The following is a 17,500-nucleotide window of genomic DNA, read 5'->3' as shown; positions in this document are numbered from 1 at the left end:
CGAAATGATTTCAGATTTTCCCAGGATTTATTAAAATTGATTTGAAATTAACTTTTGAATTATTATTCCGAATGGATAAACCTGATACTTTGTACTTGTTTGACGCCAAAATGGAGTTGCACTCGGAGGAAGAGAGTTTTACCCAACCGACTATCATCTCAAAGAGCAAGACCTCAAATCGCGGCAATGGCGTCCTTGTTTGTGGGATAGTGGTTGTCGTTGCGCTAATTGCAGGCGCATTTGTTGCTGGATACATGATACGAAGCGCTGTGACGAAAATTTCCAAGTGTGAAACAAGCGGCGCGGTATCACCATCTTTGTTGCCTCAGATTCGTCTGAGGGAGATCTTAGCGGAAATGTCAGCAGAGAACATTGAGCACAATTTAAGGTATGTGCACCAATTTTATTTGACAACCGAAAATTAAATCACTGATTTCTTTTTGCATTTAAACGCATTTCAAGAAAGTAGAGAATCAGTTCAATTTATCAGCTGATATTGAAGACGCTCATCGTAGTTTGGGTTTTTAGACTTTCCCTTTGTGATGGTCAAATGCATGGTCGGACATCTGCACAAATCCTTGCCAGGCGTCACTTACATTGATTTTCTCACCCTATTTAAATTGTGCTTTAGAAATTCTTGTTGTAACGAGACAGGGACGAAAAAAAAGTTCTATGGGTGGGGCTGGGTTGCCTGTTTGAATTTTCACCCATTGGCAAATATTTGCATGACCACATGTAATACATGCAGGTCAAAGGTCATTGTCTTTCCAATAACTAAAGAACCCTGAACCTTTGCTAAAGCTAACCTCAAGCAGGCCTATAGACCGTTCCAATATATTATTCTTTTGTCTTTGTGCTAATCATCCTCACTGGCCTCATTAGCATGCACAATTTTGCTCCAAAGTAAGGCTAGTGAGGACATAGAAAAAATGATATTTTTTTGGCTGCCATTTACGAATACAGTCTATTGCTGGGGTTGTAAAGAACAATGGCTAATTTGAAATGGGTTTGGATATTGTTCTTTCATACAGGTTTATTACCGTTAATGTCAGTAGAGTCAGTTTTGAAGTGTATAATTTCGAAAATGGGTTAGGACTGTAGTCTTAAGTAATATCAGTGAGGTTGGTAAATGTGTAATGTAATTTATTGATGCATTCTTAAGTGAATATGCCTCAAAACCTAATTAGGAAAGTTGAATCACGTTAGGGTTAGAATTAAGGTCATTTGCTATGATTTTGCCCTTAGGAATTTGACCCTAGAGCCTCATCAAGCAAGCTCCAGTAGAAATAAGGAATTGGCCGAAATGATTAAAGGTCAATGGATAAGTTATGGATTTGATGTAAAGTTAGTGCGATACAATGTTCTCCTATCTTTCCCAGAGAAAGGGAAGATAAATGGAGCATCTCTTTTGGATGCCAATGGAACTGTCAAGTTTAAAACAGCGAACCATGAAAGCAATGGAACATTGGAACCATCAGAAAGATCACCAGATGTATTGCCACCATTTAGTGCTTTCTCACCCACTGGAAAAGCAAAAGTGGGTTCAACTTTGTTCTGTTTCAGTTTTCTTATCAACAAAATAATGTGGTGTGTTTTCAACTTATCTGCAATACTGTGTACAATGGTGTTCCAAAATTACTATCTTATTCTGTAAATCAAACAAGGAGAAGAGTTGCCATTGCAAAAGGTTGCCTCAATAAAAAAAGCCAACTGGACTTTCATGTGGGAGCTTGCATGTTTGCACCCTGGCTGGACCATTGGGTCTTAAAAAAACAAAGAGAAAGCCGAGAAGAACTTGCTGACTTTGTAATGTCATGTACAAATAGAAAGGAAAAAATGGAAAGGAAAGGAACTTAATTCAAGTGTCTAGTTGTTCTATATATAGTGCTGGAGCACGAATTGAGGACACTGTAAACTGATTAACAAATAAGTTACGCAAATCAAGTCAAATGTTGGTTTTTGAGGAAAGGGGAGACTGGAGTACCCGGAGAAAACCTCTCAGCACAGAGTACAGAACCAACAAACTCAACCCACATATGACAAGTCTGGGAATTGAATGCAGGCCACATTGGTGGGAGGCGAGTGCTCTCACCACTGCGTCCTCCCTGTACCCCTAAGGTTTTTTGGTTTTTAACTTTTCTATGTTTAAGACTCTAAAGTGTTGACCCTGTATCAAAACCTTTTTTCTCGGTGACTTCAAAGAATCCACATATCATTTGCAAAGAGTGGAGAAATATATTTTGCAGTGTTGTACTCTGTCCTAATCTCTCAGCTTGATATGTTAAAAAAGAGGATTAGGGTTAGGGTTATGCAGGTCTTAGCATCATCCTCTATCCGCTGTTATTAAACAGACTAGAAGCAGACTAGACATTTAACAGCATCGAGTGTTTAGCTTCATTATTTTTTCTTTCTGTAGGGTGACTTGATTTACGTTAACTATGGAAGACCCAGAGATTTTAAGCTGCTGTTTGACAAAGGAATAAATTGTTCGGGAAAGATTGTCATTGCAAGATATGGACATGTCTTCAGGGGAGACAAAGTACACAAAATTTTTGTTTCATACATTAACTTAGTGTGTTTTACTGTCCCCTACCCTACACTGTAAATGCCCTTAACATACTTTAATAGCATTTGAAAACTTCCTTGCTTAGCATCTGAACTGAAAGAAAAGGAGATAGGGTAGCCATTGTTATCAAAATGAATTGGAGTTCCATACTTTTGCTTTCGAATTGTATTCATGACTAGTTCTCAAGTAGTTCTTTCCGACTTCAGGCATTTGAAATGACCACTCAAAATAAGTTAGTGGAACACTGAGTTGTTGTGTCCTAAAATAACATAATTTGAAGAAGAAGTGGAAAAACATACTGCATGCAGAGTAGTGTTTTTTAATAAGGTAATTAAGGTCCTAATACTTACATGTACCCAAACTTAAGCTGATTTTAGGTCCTGTGGTTAAACTGATTGTATCTTTGCAAATTAAAGTAGAATAGGTTCACACTTGCATGACCTCATAGCCCTTTTTTTTGTTTCCAGGTGACTAATGCACAGAAGTGTGGGGCCAAAGCCATACTTATATATAATGACCCCCATGATTATGCACCTGTCCCAGATGAAGACCTTTACCCTCATGGGTGGTGGCTACCTCGGACAGGAGCCCAGCGTGGCTCAATTCTTGTAGGCACTGGTGACCCCTTGACACCAAGGTACCCAGCTAAAGGTGAGGTAAAATGTGTTTGATAATGCTAGATATCTGTTGCATGCAAAATATTTCTTGGCTGTCAATGTTGTTTTCAACTTACTGGACTAGCAGCTTTTTGGGGCATCACAGAGTGCTTTTCTCAGAATAACGTGATGTCCAAAATAATGGCTGGCTTGGAGATTACTTTTTCTCATGAGTACTCAGCAGCTTGGTTCTCTACTCAATCAATTAATTATGGTTAGGGTTTGCGTTTTAAGTGCTTCATGATTTTTTGTTCATTTAACTGGTTGATCTGATTGATCAAGTTGTTTTGAGAGTAGTTGGTGGTAACAATAACATGGTCTTGTGGCTTCATACTATTTACCCTGCTTTTAACAATTTTCTTATGGTTTGTACAAAGATGGTGTACACAGAAAAAGCTCTGCAGAAATAAAGATGCCCCATATTCCTGCACATCCAATTTCAGCAAACGATGCGAAGCAGTTTCTAAGGTATTATCTAAATTTCACTATAATGGCATGCATCTTGTATGATGATATTTATGAAAGGCTTTGGCTTGATATTGATTATGCATTCCAGGGAATCTTGTTGCTCTAATTTAACTTTTGATATCTATGTCTTCAGCTTCAGTTTCCTCATTTGCAAATTTACTCACCAGGGTTAGTCAAATCATGTAGCTTCCCACCATTTGATCACATCTTTGCATCTGTGTACAGCAAGCTGGTATACATCCCCATTAATTTCCCCATTGAACTCAACTCTACACATAAGTTCAACCTTTCTCGTTGAAGCAGACAGCACTTATAAATATAAATGTTACCAGGTCCTAGTGTTGGTATCAACTCACCGGAGGTTTGATTGTTTTATTTCACTCTTGAATCTACTAAAAAGCTTCTATCTGAATATATTCACCTTATATGCTCTCATAATCAACAGTCGACTAGGTGGTATTGAAGCCCCTGATGAGTGGCAAGGTGGGCTAAACATCACATATCGCCTTGGTCCAGGTTTTATCACAAAATTTAAAGACTGGTAAGATCTTGTTATACACTTTATTTTCTTATTGTTTTTACAAGTTATGATCTCAGATTAATTTTTTAGGTGGAGAATAATTTAACATTAAAGATTTTATTGCCCTTTCATTGCATAAATTTACATATTGGGGTTTTTTTAGGAGTAACCACTTTTGATTAAAGGAAGGCAAAAAGCAATGTCTTTTATCTGGCAATTACTTTCAAACAGTTTGTGTCATTGTTTTCATTTATTTGTAGGGTAATTAACGTCACTGTTGACGAAAGTGTAATGCAGTGCGATAACTTTGTGGCAAAGGTTGTAATGGGTAGTTTTTACTCAACTCATCAGCCTCAAAGGCCCAATATTTGTTTTTTAACAAACTACTGGTATGTCTACAAAAATTAACTCAGCCCCAGTTTTTCAAAAGGTGGATAACACAATCCACCAGATAAATCACTATCCATTGGGTAGCGCAATTGGTTTTGCTGTTAGTAATCCACTGGATAGTGATTTATCCGGGAGATAGCGCTATCCATTATTTGAACAACTGGAGCCAGGTTGACAGTTCCATTAACCAATAGGTGCTTGGCAACATTATCATAATTCCAAAATGGAAAAAATACCTTTGATGGCACCCAGCAGCAATTTAATCACTCATTAATGTTAATGTCCCCATTAACCCTTTGACGTCCAAACCGGCCTAAACCGGCCAGACTTAGTATTTTACTCTGTCTAACGCCAGACAATTTTACTCCTCAATGGGGAACCCCTGGGAGTTGATGGGCTAAAGGAAAACCTTATATTTACAGGAAAGTTGAAGTGGAAACAAATAACAATCACACAAGGCGAGATATTTACAATGTTATTGCAGTTTTGAAAGGTTCTGTCGAACCAGGTGGGTTGGAATGTCTGTGTCTCTCTATGTTTTTATGCAATGGGTTTCCTGTGTAACCCTAACCGTTCATTCATGTGTTTCATGAGATTACCATTTCTGTGTCCTTTGATACATGCAAACAAATTGCAATATTTTAGGTTTGGTTTTTTGTTATGTAATCAGGAGTAGTTGGAATTTTAGAACCCACGATATTGTAGAAAAATCTTCTGCTTTTCTTGTACTGTCCAAACACTCCAGTAAGTCAATTTACAGGCAAAAGTATCAAGCAAATAATCAACCGGCACATCCACAGCACTACAATATACATTATACACGGCAATAATATTGCATCAGGGAGACTAATGTGGCTGTGTTGTAGGAGACTCACATACGCTGAATTTCACTCACCAGAGCCATCATCATTACTATGGCAATACGTATACATGCAGCGGTGCTATTGCAATGACATCAGCAAAACAATGGGAAGATATCTGTTTACAAACATTGCTTTTGTTATTCAAATTTGCTAACCACAGGAAAAAAAGACGTTTTGTTTTGACAGCCAATGAGGCTGTAGGTAACGTCAACGATATCTTCCCTATAGACTTTCTAAGGACTTTAAACCGTGAGCACTTTCTGCCAACCCCTGTCCTTAAAATAATATGAGGCAGTAAAGAACTCTCTATTCACAAAGGGCACAAAAGTTATTACTGCTGTTCGTATGGGCTGTCCTATTGGCTAGATATCTCAAAGGATTGTCCAAAGGGAAAATGTTTTGCATTAAAATATGTTCAGCGACAAATAGGTTTGCTGTTTTACTGAGTGGCCAAGAGGTATAAACCATTCTGAAATATGTCTTATCGAAACTGAGAAGTATCAATGTGGCAGAATCCCGCGAGATTCAGCAATGCAAATTAAGAGCTAATGCTCGTTTGAAGTGTTAGATGTTGAGGAAACAAGAGACGCTTAACTTAATAAAATAGGACACTGTGAACTGAAATCAACAAATTAACACAATTCAAATCAAATGTTGGTTTTTGAGGAGCAGAGAAAACCAGAGTACCCAGAGAAAAACCTCTTGTTGCAGAGCACAGAACCAACAAACTCAACCGGACAGACATGACGCCAAGTAGGTAGGCCTCCGTCAGTCGTAGGCGACTATGGATTTTGTGCCGGTTTGGAACAAGTCATTTTGCCTCAGGGACAGCGCCGGCTGTGACTGATGAGTCCAATGTGGGAGTGGCAATCTCGGCCACATCTCTTGCTGGTGTGGCTAGTCACAGAGAACACAGCGCCATTTGTTGCAGTCAGCTGCTGCGTCTTCCCAGCTCTCTATGTTGATGTCCAGGGCTTTCATGTCACGCTTGCAGACATCTTTGTAGCGCAGCTGGGGGCGGCCAACAGTTCTCTTGCCGGAGGCAAGTTTGCCATAGAGGATGTCCTTTGGGATGTGCCCATCCTCCATCCGGCGCACGTGGCCAAGCCATCGCAACCTGCCTGGTCTGAGCAGCGTGAACATGGTGGTAAGACCAGCGGGCTCGAGGACCTGAGCACTGGGCACCTTGTCACTCCAATGGATGCCGAGGATGCGGTGCAGGCAGCGCATGTGGAAGCTGTTCAGTTTGCGCTCCTGTTTGTAGTATGTTGTCCATGCCTCGCTGCCGTAGAGGAGAGTGCTGATGATGCAGGCATTGTACACTGCCATCTTTGTTGGAATTGTCAGCTTTGGGTTCTCCCAAACGCGGGTGGTGAGGCATCCTAGGGTTGTGGCAGCCTTGCCGATGGGCTTGCTGATCTCAGCATTCAGGGACAGGTTGTCGCTGATGGTGGATCCCAGGTATGTGAATTGGTGTACGACTTCAAGTTGGTAGTCGTTGATGTAGATGGCTGGTGGAGTGTCCACATCCTGACTCAGCACATTGGTCTTTTTCAGGCTGATGGTCAGTTCGAAGTCTTTGCAGGCCTGGGAGAACCTGTCCATGAGGCACTGGAGTTTTTGCTCAGTGTGCGAGGTGACTGCGGCATCATCAGCAAAGAGCATGTCTCATGCACTTCAGTTGAGCCAGGTTGAAAAGTCGACAGTCAGATCTGGAGCGTAGGTACACACCTTCTGTTGCGGTTCCAAAAGCATGCTTTAGGAGTAGGGCAAAGAAGGTGGCAAAGAGGATGGGAGCAAGGACGCATCCTTGCTTTACTTCGCTCTTGATGTCAAAGGGGTTGGACATGCTGCCCTCGCACTGGATGGTTGCCTTCATGTCATCATGGAAGGATCTGATGAGCCTGTAGAGTTTTGGGGGGCAACCAATCTTTGGGAGGATGTTGAAGAACCCTTCCCTGCTGACCAGGTCGAAGGCCTTGGTCAAGTCTATGAAGGCTATGTAGAGGGGCTTGTGTTGTTCTCTGCATTTCTCCTGAAGTTGACATAGGGAGAATAGGAGCGTTTGGCTCGGAAGCCACACTGAGACTCAGGGTAGACACGCTCAGCAAGTTTCTGGAGGCGCGCAAGCACGACGCAGGCATAGAGTTTCCCAACGACTCTCAGGAAGGAGATGCCTCTGTAGTTCTTACAGTCGCTCCTGTCACCATTATTCTTGTAGAGGGTGACGATTTTGGCATCTCTCATTTCTTGCGGCATGGCTCCTTCTCTCCAACACTGGCAAAGAACATCGTGAGGAGGCTGCAGTAGGGTGTCTTTACAGCACTTGATGAGGTCTGGGGGGATGCCATCCGTACCAGGTGCTTTGCCCGTAGGCCAAGCTTTTGATTGCTTTGCTGAGTTTGGCAAGTGTTGGTTCAGCATCTAGTTCCTCCATGATGAGCAGAGGTTCGATGGCATCAAGGGCTGAAGCAACGACTGTGTTTTCTCTGGAGTAGAGCTCTGAGTAGTGCTCCATCCACCTGTCCACCTGTAACCCTAACGCGTAATCACTTCCCCGCTGGTGGTCTTGAGGGGGGCTGTTTTGCCCTGTGTTGGACCAAGAGTTGGCTTGAAGCCCTCGTACATTCCTCTGATGTTACCCCAGGCAGCTGCAGACTGGATGGAGTCGCTGAGCTGTTGCCAGTATTCGTTGGCACAATGCTTTGCAGTCTGTTGCATTTTGCCTCTAGCGGCTCTGAATCCTAGGATGGACTTCTCTCAAGGGCAGCATGCTTTGCATCAATGACGGGGATCAACCTCGCTGGACTTAGCAACGAACCAGTTATTGTGTTTGGAGATCTTCTTCCCGAAGGTTGAAAAGGCTGTTTTCTGACTGACCTCTCTGAGGTGGTGCCACTTTTTGGATGCAGAGCAATGCTGATGTTCTTCAGACAGAGCATCTTGGAGGGACTTTGCAAACTCTTCTATTTTCTCTGGGAGCCACATGCTGGTGGTATCGATGCGGGGTTTGCCTTTCTGCTTGGAGCTTTGGAGTATTTTGGGTTGTAGCCTGATCTTGCAGCAGAATAGAGAGTGGTCAGTGTCCCCGTCTGCGCTGTGGTAGGTGCGAGTGAGCAGCGTGAACTTGAGGTTGGTACGACGGATCAAGATCATGTCCAGTTGATGCCAATACTTTGAGCAGGAATCACGCCAAGACACCTTGTGTTGTGGCTTCGTTTGGAAGTAGGAGTTGGTCACGCAGAGGCCATGGTAGGAGCAGAACTCGAGCAGGCGCTGCCCGTTATCGTTGATCTTGCCGAGTGGCCAAGAGGTATAAACCATTTTGAAATATGTCATATCAAAACGCAAATTTTGAGCTAATGCTCGTTTGAATTGTTAGATGTCGAGGAAACGAGAGACGCCTAACGTAAAATAGGAAAAAAAAGGAGCTTTATTTAAGTGTCTAGTCTTCTAGCGCTGGAGCACTAATTGGGGACACTGTAAACTGAAATCAACAAATTAACACAAATCAAATCAATTGTTGGTTTTTGAGGAGCGGAGAAAACCGGAGTACCTGGAGAAAAACCTCTCGGTGCAGAGCACAGAACCACAACACAACAAATCGGCCAAACGGGAAAATGCTTGGCCTCCCAACATTGTTTTAATACCGTAAAATGCTTTCTCGCAAAACATTTACCGTTTGAACAGGCCTTGATGTATGAGAGGAGTATACCGTCTCATTGGGTGAAAACGGGGTGCAAAATGTTAAGCACACGTAAAACCGAGGCAATGGGCAAATTACTGTGGAGGACCCAAATCCGTTTTATTTGGCAATAATCGCAACACATACGTTCTGACCTTAGCCTCGGACTTTTGTGTCTCCTAGATAAGTTGGTTTTACTGGGTAATCACCGCGATGCTTGGGTGTTTGGTGGCATTGATCCATCCAGTGGAACAGCATGCTTGATGGAAATCTCCAAGGCTCTTGGAATAAAGTACAAACAAGGTAAAATTCCAAACAAACTAGGCCAGGGAAAAAAGACTTAAAAGTTTAATATTGGTACATCCGTCGACTACTGTCTGCTTGCGCTAATCTGTGATGCATTGCTCATGTCACATCCACGAAGTGGAAATATTGAAATCTGTACGCCTTTACAGTTTTTTCAGGTGTAACCGTTCTCAGTGTCAAGTGTGATATTTACTCCAGTTTTGAATACCTCTTCACGCACGATGGACATATATCACTTTTAATTATCTGTTCAGACGGCGGTGGTATTTCAACTCTACAATGTTGCATGTTCGGGCCAGGCCATCCTTAGGCAATTATAAAACTAAAGCTGAGAATTTTGGAACGTTTTAAAAGTCGCCCCACGTTGGCAGAGTGAGGATAGATATCTTGGGCCGGCATCTGAACTGACCTTATGCTGTTACAATGTGTATTATCTTGTAACCTTTGTTCCATGGCAGCCTGCAAAATTTACATTTACACGCAAGGTATGTTTGTTGTTTTGAGGGTGGAGACCCAGGCGATCTATTGTCCTTTGCAGCTGGGGAGGTGAAGAGTATGGGCTCCTTGGATCAACAGAGTGGGTGGAGGTCTGTAAATATGAAAGTCTTTTCAATGTAGTTCGCTTGCGAAAGTTTAACTTGGAATTTTCTTTATGGATCAAATTTTCACTGGCATTTTTTTAAACAAAATAGAAAGAAAGAAAAAAAGTCACAATTCAAAAAACAGCTGATTAGAAAACACGAAACTGAAAGGAAAAGCACGAAGCAAAGCGTATCAAACTTCAGCTGTAGTGATGGCACTTTTTAATAATATGCTACCCATTCAGAAACAGTAGGCACCAAATACATTCAGACGTCAGCATGTGGAAAAACGCATGCGAACAAGGAAAAAAAACTACACTTGCATTTTGATTGGCTTACAAATCTTGGCCACATTCTTATTTAATTGGCTGAGTGCAGCAGACGGTTATCACTTAAGTTAACACCTAACTGAGTCAGCTTGAAATCCATGGACATGTTTTCCCGTATTTACCGTAGGCTACATGTTGTTTTAATTGGCTCATAAGATACTTTTTATGCGTTGTGCATGCAATTTCTTTGAATTGATAACCATTTTAAATGGAATTTCTCTTTTTCTTTTCGTTGATCTGCCAAACGTTACAATACGTCAGTCTTAAAGTGAGGTCTTTGTAAGTTTACCGGCTACACTTGATGTGATGAGCAATGTGATTCTTTTGTCAGGACAACATTCATTTGTTATATCAACGAGCAGTAGCTTATATTAATGTTGACTCTCCGATAAGAGGTACGGTGAAAATGACATTGTACTTTTAATAAAGAATTTTCTTTATTTTATTAAGCCTGGTTTTCACTTGCGACGCAAGTACAATCGCAAGCATAAGAGCGTTTGTTTTACCGTGAAAACGGGGTTGACGCAAGCACAAGACTAATTTATTTTTTCCTTTTCCTCCGGCTTGCGCTTATGCTTGCGTGGTGTCAAAAAGAAATGCAGCATAAGCACAATTCTTGGTTTTCACTCACGTGATCAACAGCCATGTTTTTCAACGAAAACAAAAGAAGACGTTAGCATAATAATAGCTTTCAATTCCCGGAGGATTGGATCGGGACACCAACATGGCCACCATTTCATTGTTTGGGGACACCAACATGGCGGCCGTGACGTCATGTGAAATCCAAGAATAATAACATAATAACATTTATTTATTCCCTGCGTCTGAGCATTTGAACAAAATGGCGGTTGCCGCGGTTATGTCGATGTTCGTTTTCACTAGCATAAGCTGCTTATGCTTGTGCTTGCGTCACTTGTGAAAACCAGGCTTTAAAGTCTAAAGTGCTCCACCAATAGGAGGGAACACAGTAAGACCCAAGATCAATGTAAATTTAAAAGTGCCGCTGTAATCAAAAAATCACCTCCTTTTTTTCTTGAGATTTTGAAATTGTCTTTGCTTAACACCTGACTGGCAAAATTTTTAGCTTTGATTTTTAGCTAAAGGCCGTTTACTTTGAGTGTAAGTTTTGGATTTCACGGTCTGCCATTACTCACGTTTGAAAACTGACCGATTGGACTTCAGAGGGTTGTATCCAGGGAAAAGTGACTAAAATTGAGGCTTTGATTTAAACGCCATGGTGCTGTTATTTCGAGATACAGGCATCTGTTACGTTTGGTGGCAATCGCTGTAGTATACGTTTCTCTCTTACGGAATGTAGAAGGAGCTTGATCGCTTATTTTTACCAACAACTGTCATGATCTTTCGCTTAGAAAATCCTTTTTTTTCGTCCTAGGAAACTACAGTCTCTTTGTTCGAGCGAGTCCTCTTCTTCATCAAGTGCTCTTCAATGCCACCAAACAGGTACTATCATGCTTTGCAGTCGCCATCCTTGTTGTCATCAGCAAGATCTTGCAAAATCTTGACTGCACCCGCCATTCCTTTTAAGAGCTTGTTAGCAAGCTGCTAGTAATGTGCTGTTACTTATTATCATCTTTCCAGGTGAAAAACCCTGTTAATAGTAGTCAATCAGTGTACGAAAACTGGCTGGAAAAATTTCCGGCAGCCGATGGACAGAATCCAAAGTAAGTTGTAAAGAGGTTGTTAGAGTTGGGAAGATGCCTCCGTTGTCCCCATAATTCTATGTGTTGAAATGAAAGTTAGAAAGATCATCACGGTTAGATCTCCAGCTTAAGTAGTTGCAAGCAAGCCTCGAAAAATCCAAGCTTAACCGGGATCATTTCAAACTGCACCGCTGCACCGCTTTACCAACTGAGTGATCAAGTTAAGTCAGCTGGGAACTGTCCATTTGCGAGTTTATGTATTCATGTAAAGATAAAATAATTTAATACCACTGACATGACCAATCAGCAGATCTAGAGTTAAACAGAGGATCAGCTTAAAGCAACTGAAACCTGAAAAGATAAAAGTCTGTGATAAAATCTATGTATAGCTGACATGTGTACGACAGAAAAACAAGTAACTTCACTTAGATAGCCTACGTGTAGCCATAACCTCGGGGGGAGGGTAAGTCTACACGTAGGCTACACTTAGACTGCATAAATGGATGGATTTATAAATATGCAGATAACTATTTAAAGCCGACGTTTCGGTGTCCTTGCTTAAGGTCCCTATTAGTCTAGTTGGCACAGAGTCACGCAAGACCTTCAACCTTCCACTTATAAATGCTTCAGTATCTTTGGGTTTAATTTAGCAACATATTTCTATAAAGCGAGGACTTTGATAAAACTCAAGGAGACTTACGTTTACACCAAATTACAAAAATGAGATGCTATGAGTTGATACTCTATAGTTTTTCAGCCATGGAGCCTATTCAATCACGTGATTAGCGGCCAAGTTTTTAGACCGAAACAAAAGAAAAGATTTACGTAAAAATGGATTACTTTGGCATACCCAACCTCGTTACCAGGTTCCTCTCTCTTTCTCCCTTTCTCGTGGGAAGAAGAGACAGGACCCTGGCATACCGGCATGGCCGCCGTGACGTCATGTGCGTGTGATATCTTTGTAGGATTCCTCCGCTTGGCTCAGGAAGTGACTATTCTCCGTTTTGTCAAAGAGTTGGTGTGCCATCAGCGGACATTAGATACTTATATGACATGGTAGGTACAATTATATAGTGATAATGGAGCTAAGGAGTGTCAAGCTTTCATTTTCTTGACGACAAGCTCTACGAATCAGTGCAATGGTGTGGGAAGCAGACGAACAATAACCTCGTGGCCTGTGGTTATTGTGTAGGCTGTTATGTTGATGTTAGGGTTCAGATTTTGCTTTGTTCAGATTCGTTTCGAACCAGAGCGCATTCATAATGCAAGTGGACAAAATCAAACAAAGAAAAACACCAAGGGACGGGGTGGGGAGAGTTAACTTTGAAGCAGACATCGCCAAAACTGCGTACTCGTGTGATAATAGATGGTTACACTGGTCGTTAAAGGATTTGTTGAAACTTTTGTTTTTCAGCTCAAGTTTCATAACATCACATCGTATCCAACATATCACAGCGTTTATGACACATTTGCTTACGTCAAGAGATTTGTGGACCCTCACTTTACCACTCATTTGGCCATTGCGCAGGTCTGGGCCAGCACTGCTTTTCTCTTGGCTGAAACACCAGTCCTGCCCATCAACTGCTCGGACTATGCGGCCGCGCTTAATAAAGGTGCACTAGATATAAAGAAAAAGTATGAAGGCGATCTGACAGAGAAAGGAATTTCCCTCGGTAAGTGCCAGCGATCTTAACAACTTGTCGTGGCCAGGAAAGAAATAACATATGTAGATGTTACCCTTGTTGTTCACAGTCCCGCACAGCAACTTCCAGTCCGAGGCGAAGCCAATTCAACATCTCTGACTCATTGGTTTGTTAAGCAGTTTCATGCTCGACTTTTGGGAATATCAATGAATATTTGGGGCTGGTGTTTCATATACCGGATCGGAAATAATTATTATTATTAATTATTAACATAATAATTATTATTATTATATCGGAATTAAATTATTATTATTATTCCCAAAACAAAAGAACAACGCGAACATAATACTACCTAATTAGCAAGGCCTAAAAACAATGGTTTTTTAATGTCCTCCGCCATTTTAGTCCGGTATATGAAAGTCTACCATAAATAGGCAGACTGAATTCAGCATCTTGAATACTTTTTTAATCATATATTCAATTACTGACTGGACACTTGATGAATAACCGATGTCGAATTGCGCAACCAAAACTTTTGCACCAACGTGACTATTCATGCAGGTGTCAGTGTGCGATTTGTCGTTCTTTTTTTCATGTTTTTGAGACATGTTTCATTTTTTTCAAGTATGGCTCCCCGTAAGATTAAAAAAATAACAGCTTTGAAAACTTAATTTCAGAATACCTGGACAAAGCAATACAGATGTTTCAAGAAGGCGTTAACACCATGCAGTCACTTATTAATAATGTAAACATTACAGAGTAAGTACAGTTTTCATCGCGGAACGAGATGCTGACTTTGCGTTTTTCAACTCCAAACATAACAGAATTTAAGTGCTTTAAATATATTTGGTTTTCTAAGCAAGGAGTCTAAATTAATCGATCATATAATTCTTCTTACTTTAACCAAGCTATCTACCAGTACGGAAGTTCTAAGATAAAGATTGTTTTCCGCTACTAATAGCTCAATTAAGAAGTGTATATCAGCTACAGTTATTCGTAGCCAAAAGCGAATGAAATCAAGTGGAAAGCGTTGCTGCCTTTTCTGTTAAAGTGCCACTGTGACCAAAAAATCAATTGCCATTTTTCGTTGGATTTCAAAACTATGTTGACTAAACACTAAGCGACCAAAGTTTTAAACCTTGATTTCAAAGACACCAGTTTACTTTAACTGGAATTTTCCTGTTTAATGGTCCGCCATTACTAACTTTGAGATCTTGAGAGAGCTAGATCGAGGCTCACTACTGTTTAAGAATGCAATGCGCGTGTACGCCGCAGAATTAATAGGCAGCACGGGAGTTTTGGGCTTTCAACTTTTAAACTCACGTTTTGTATACAGTGTATAATAAGCTGCATTCAAAGGCTGAAATTTAAGCTAGTGAGCCTTTGACGTCACTTTTCCCTGGATCCAACCCTCTGAGGTCGTGAGAAATGGCGGACCGTGAAATCCAAAACTTACACTCAAAGTAAACGGCCTTTGGATAAAAGTCAAAGGTCATAGTTTTTTCTAGTCAGATGTTAAGCAAACACGCATTCAGAATCTGAAGGAAAAAAAAGGAAGTAATTTTTAATATCACAGGGGCACTTTAAATTAATTATTGCTTTCTACGTATTTTCTTTGTATCATACCTTTTTTGTTGTATTTTTTTTATGTAAATGGTGTTGTAATGAATGTAGTGACAGAGTGTAATACAGTTTGAAGTATAAGAACTCTTGACATTAACCTTTGAATTAAAACTGAAAGCTTACTGATGAACACTAATTGTTGTGAGCGTACATCAAGTCAAAATAGTCCAGAAAAAATCACACTAACTTTCCGGAGCAAGCGTTGGCGCAGTGGTGAGAGCACTCCCTTTTCACCATATTTTTCGGTCTCCTGGTAGACCGACGGTTAAATGTAAGTGTTTTTTTTTTTCATCTAGTCCATGGGCCCTCTCCTTTATCAATGACCGTTTAACAGGCCTGGAAAAGAACTTTCTGAACACCGCTGGTCTACCAGGAAGACCTCTCTACTGGTGAGTATCGTCTAAGTAATGAACTACTGTGTACATACCTTCATTTTTCTTCGTCTTTCAGGGATCTCTCGGACCTACTCTTGCATCTTATTGAGCAGAGTACTACAGTTTCTTGGGAGCACTAACTATCCGACTTAACCGCGATTTATATGATTGTACCTTCATACTCGTTACTTCAGTGTCTTTTTTATCTTTGCGTCACCTGAGGTCTTCGTATTGATGCACGAACCATTACAGACTTTATCCAGAATTTATCCATGAAAATTGCAGACGTGCAATCTTTAAATCGAAATCCTTGGCCTCTTGATTGAAGAAGATGTTAAACAGAAACATTAATCTTTGCCCTGGAAACAATAGAGATGCGTCTATTAGCCAGGCCCCAGTAGTTGAAAGGCCGGATAACTTTATCCGGTGGATAAGTCACTATATCCAAGAGAGATTTAGGTATTCGCTCGCGTATTCCGTGAATATGCATACTTCCAGTACATCTAGTAAGTAAAGCCCGCGGTCTACGAAAACCTTGGCCCGCAACATTTTAAATGTGGAGTATGATTTACTATCTGGATAGCGAAAAAAAAAAGTTTGATAACCGTACCTGTAAAGCCCTGGCCAAACGGGAAATGTTTGACAACCAAACATCATCAAAGATTGTTTGGTGATCAAACATTTTACCGTTAGGCAACCTTGTTTGATGATGTTTGATGGTGTTTGATGATGTTTGATCGTGTTTGAACTCCATCAAACATTTCTTTTGTTCTCACGTTTATTTGGTGATGTTTGGCTCGTTTGGCCATGTGTATCAAACATGTTTGGCTCGCGCATGCGAGATGCGTTATCTCATTCACTTGTATCCACAGATACCGCGTTTTGTTTACACGTCAGTTTCAGCTGATTAGAGATCTTTAGCAACGACGATCGTGACGGTAACGAAAACGTCGTTTCAAAATCTAACTTCTCGTTTTTGTACCTCTTTCGCGATTACTGCAATTTGTTAAACTTAAAAAATGCTGGCGAAATATTCAGGGACTAAATTATTATAAACGGCGTTAATAAAGAAAAGAAAGAACAATTTACCGTCTTGCAATTACGTTCTTGATTAAACCCTAAATTTGATCATTTCGTGTTATTGTGTTGCAGAGGACGGCATGTTGAAATTGTTGTGGTACTCTGGGTAATTTTGTGGCCCACAACTCCTTGCGTTCGGATGTTTGACGATGTTTGATAAAACATGTTTGAACCGTTTGGCCAGGGCTTCACACATCTACATGTTTGATCACCATACAATGTTTGATGATGTTTGGTCGTCAAACATTTCCCGTTTGGCCAGGGCTTAACTATCAAGAAGCGTATAGTTTTTCACAAATAACAGTTCTTGAGTTTTTTATCAACTTGACTTCATCTCAATATATGAACCACTCCTCTGTTGTTTGCAGGCACTCAATCTTTGCCCCAAGCTTGCACAACTCATACGCAAGTGCCACATTTCCAGGCCTTCACGATGCGCTATTGGACGCTCTAAATAATGGATCCTGGTCTCTTGTGAGGGAAGAGTTGTCTAATACAATCGTAGCAATAGAGTGGGCAGCTCAGTTTTTAAAGTCAACTGTTTAAAGAATGAGGTTAATAATTTTATCGATTTTTTTATATAATTTAATTGTATTTAAAATCTTCTACAATTTTGATTTTGTTTTCTCGTTTAAGTGAGATTGTAATGATGATCGTCGTTTAAGGGTTGTTTTTTTATTCCGTAAAGCAATAGACCTTATTCACGATAGCTGCCACGTTGGATTTGCCTTTATCATGCAAACAACACGAGTTCG

At 40.7% G+C, this 17,500-nt stretch overlaps 1 protein-coding gene across 1 annotated transcript in view; it reads left to right on the top strand.

Annotated features, from left to right (window-relative positions):
• The first annotated feature begins 3 nt into the window (after nt 1–3).
• LOC138049738 (N-acetylated-alpha-linked acidic dipeptidase 2-like) overlaps nt 4–17,500 on the top strand; it is a 19,677-nt gene continuing 2,180 nt past the window's right edge. The window contains exons 1-17 of the mRNA XM_068896149.1: nt 4–388; nt 1,246–1,537; nt 2,417–2,539; nt 3,034–3,217; nt 3,600–3,690; nt 4,136–4,231; nt 5,023–5,108; nt 9,332–9,451; nt 9,959–10,041; nt 10,696–10,759; nt 11,758–11,825; nt 11,964–12,046; nt 12,991–13,081; nt 13,440–13,698; nt 14,346–14,427; nt 15,588–15,680; nt 17,114–17,500. The exon at nt 17,114–17,500 is cut by the window's right edge and continues 2,180 nt beyond it. Coding sequence (XP_068752250.1) covers nt 72–388; nt 1,246–1,537; nt 2,417–2,539; nt 3,034–3,217; nt 3,600–3,690; nt 4,136–4,231; nt 5,023–5,108; nt 9,332–9,451; nt 9,959–10,041; nt 10,696–10,759; nt 11,758–11,825; nt 11,964–12,046; nt 12,991–13,081; nt 13,440–13,698; nt 14,346–14,427; nt 15,588–15,680; nt 17,114–17,291 — 2,310 coding nt within the window. The 5' untranslated portion in view covers nt 4–71 and the 3' untranslated portion in view covers nt 17,292–17,500. The remainder of the gene's footprint in view (nt 389–1,245; nt 1,538–2,416; nt 2,540–3,033; nt 3,218–3,599; nt 3,691–4,135; nt 4,232–5,022; nt 5,109–9,331; nt 9,452–9,958; nt 10,042–10,695; nt 10,760–11,757; nt 11,826–11,963; nt 12,047–12,990; nt 13,082–13,439; nt 13,699–14,345; nt 14,428–15,587; nt 15,681–17,113) is intronic.

The sequence above is a fragment of the Montipora capricornis genome, chromosome 5 (genome assembly GCF_036669925.1).
Source record: "Montipora capricornis isolate CH-2021 chromosome 5, ASM3666992v2, whole genome shotgun sequence".
Taxonomy (NCBI): domain Eukaryota; kingdom Metazoa; phylum Cnidaria; class Anthozoa; order Scleractinia; family Acroporidae; genus Montipora; species Montipora capricornis.
Note: the sequence above shows the minus strand (reverse complement) of the source record. Positions and strands in the feature narration are given on the sequence as shown.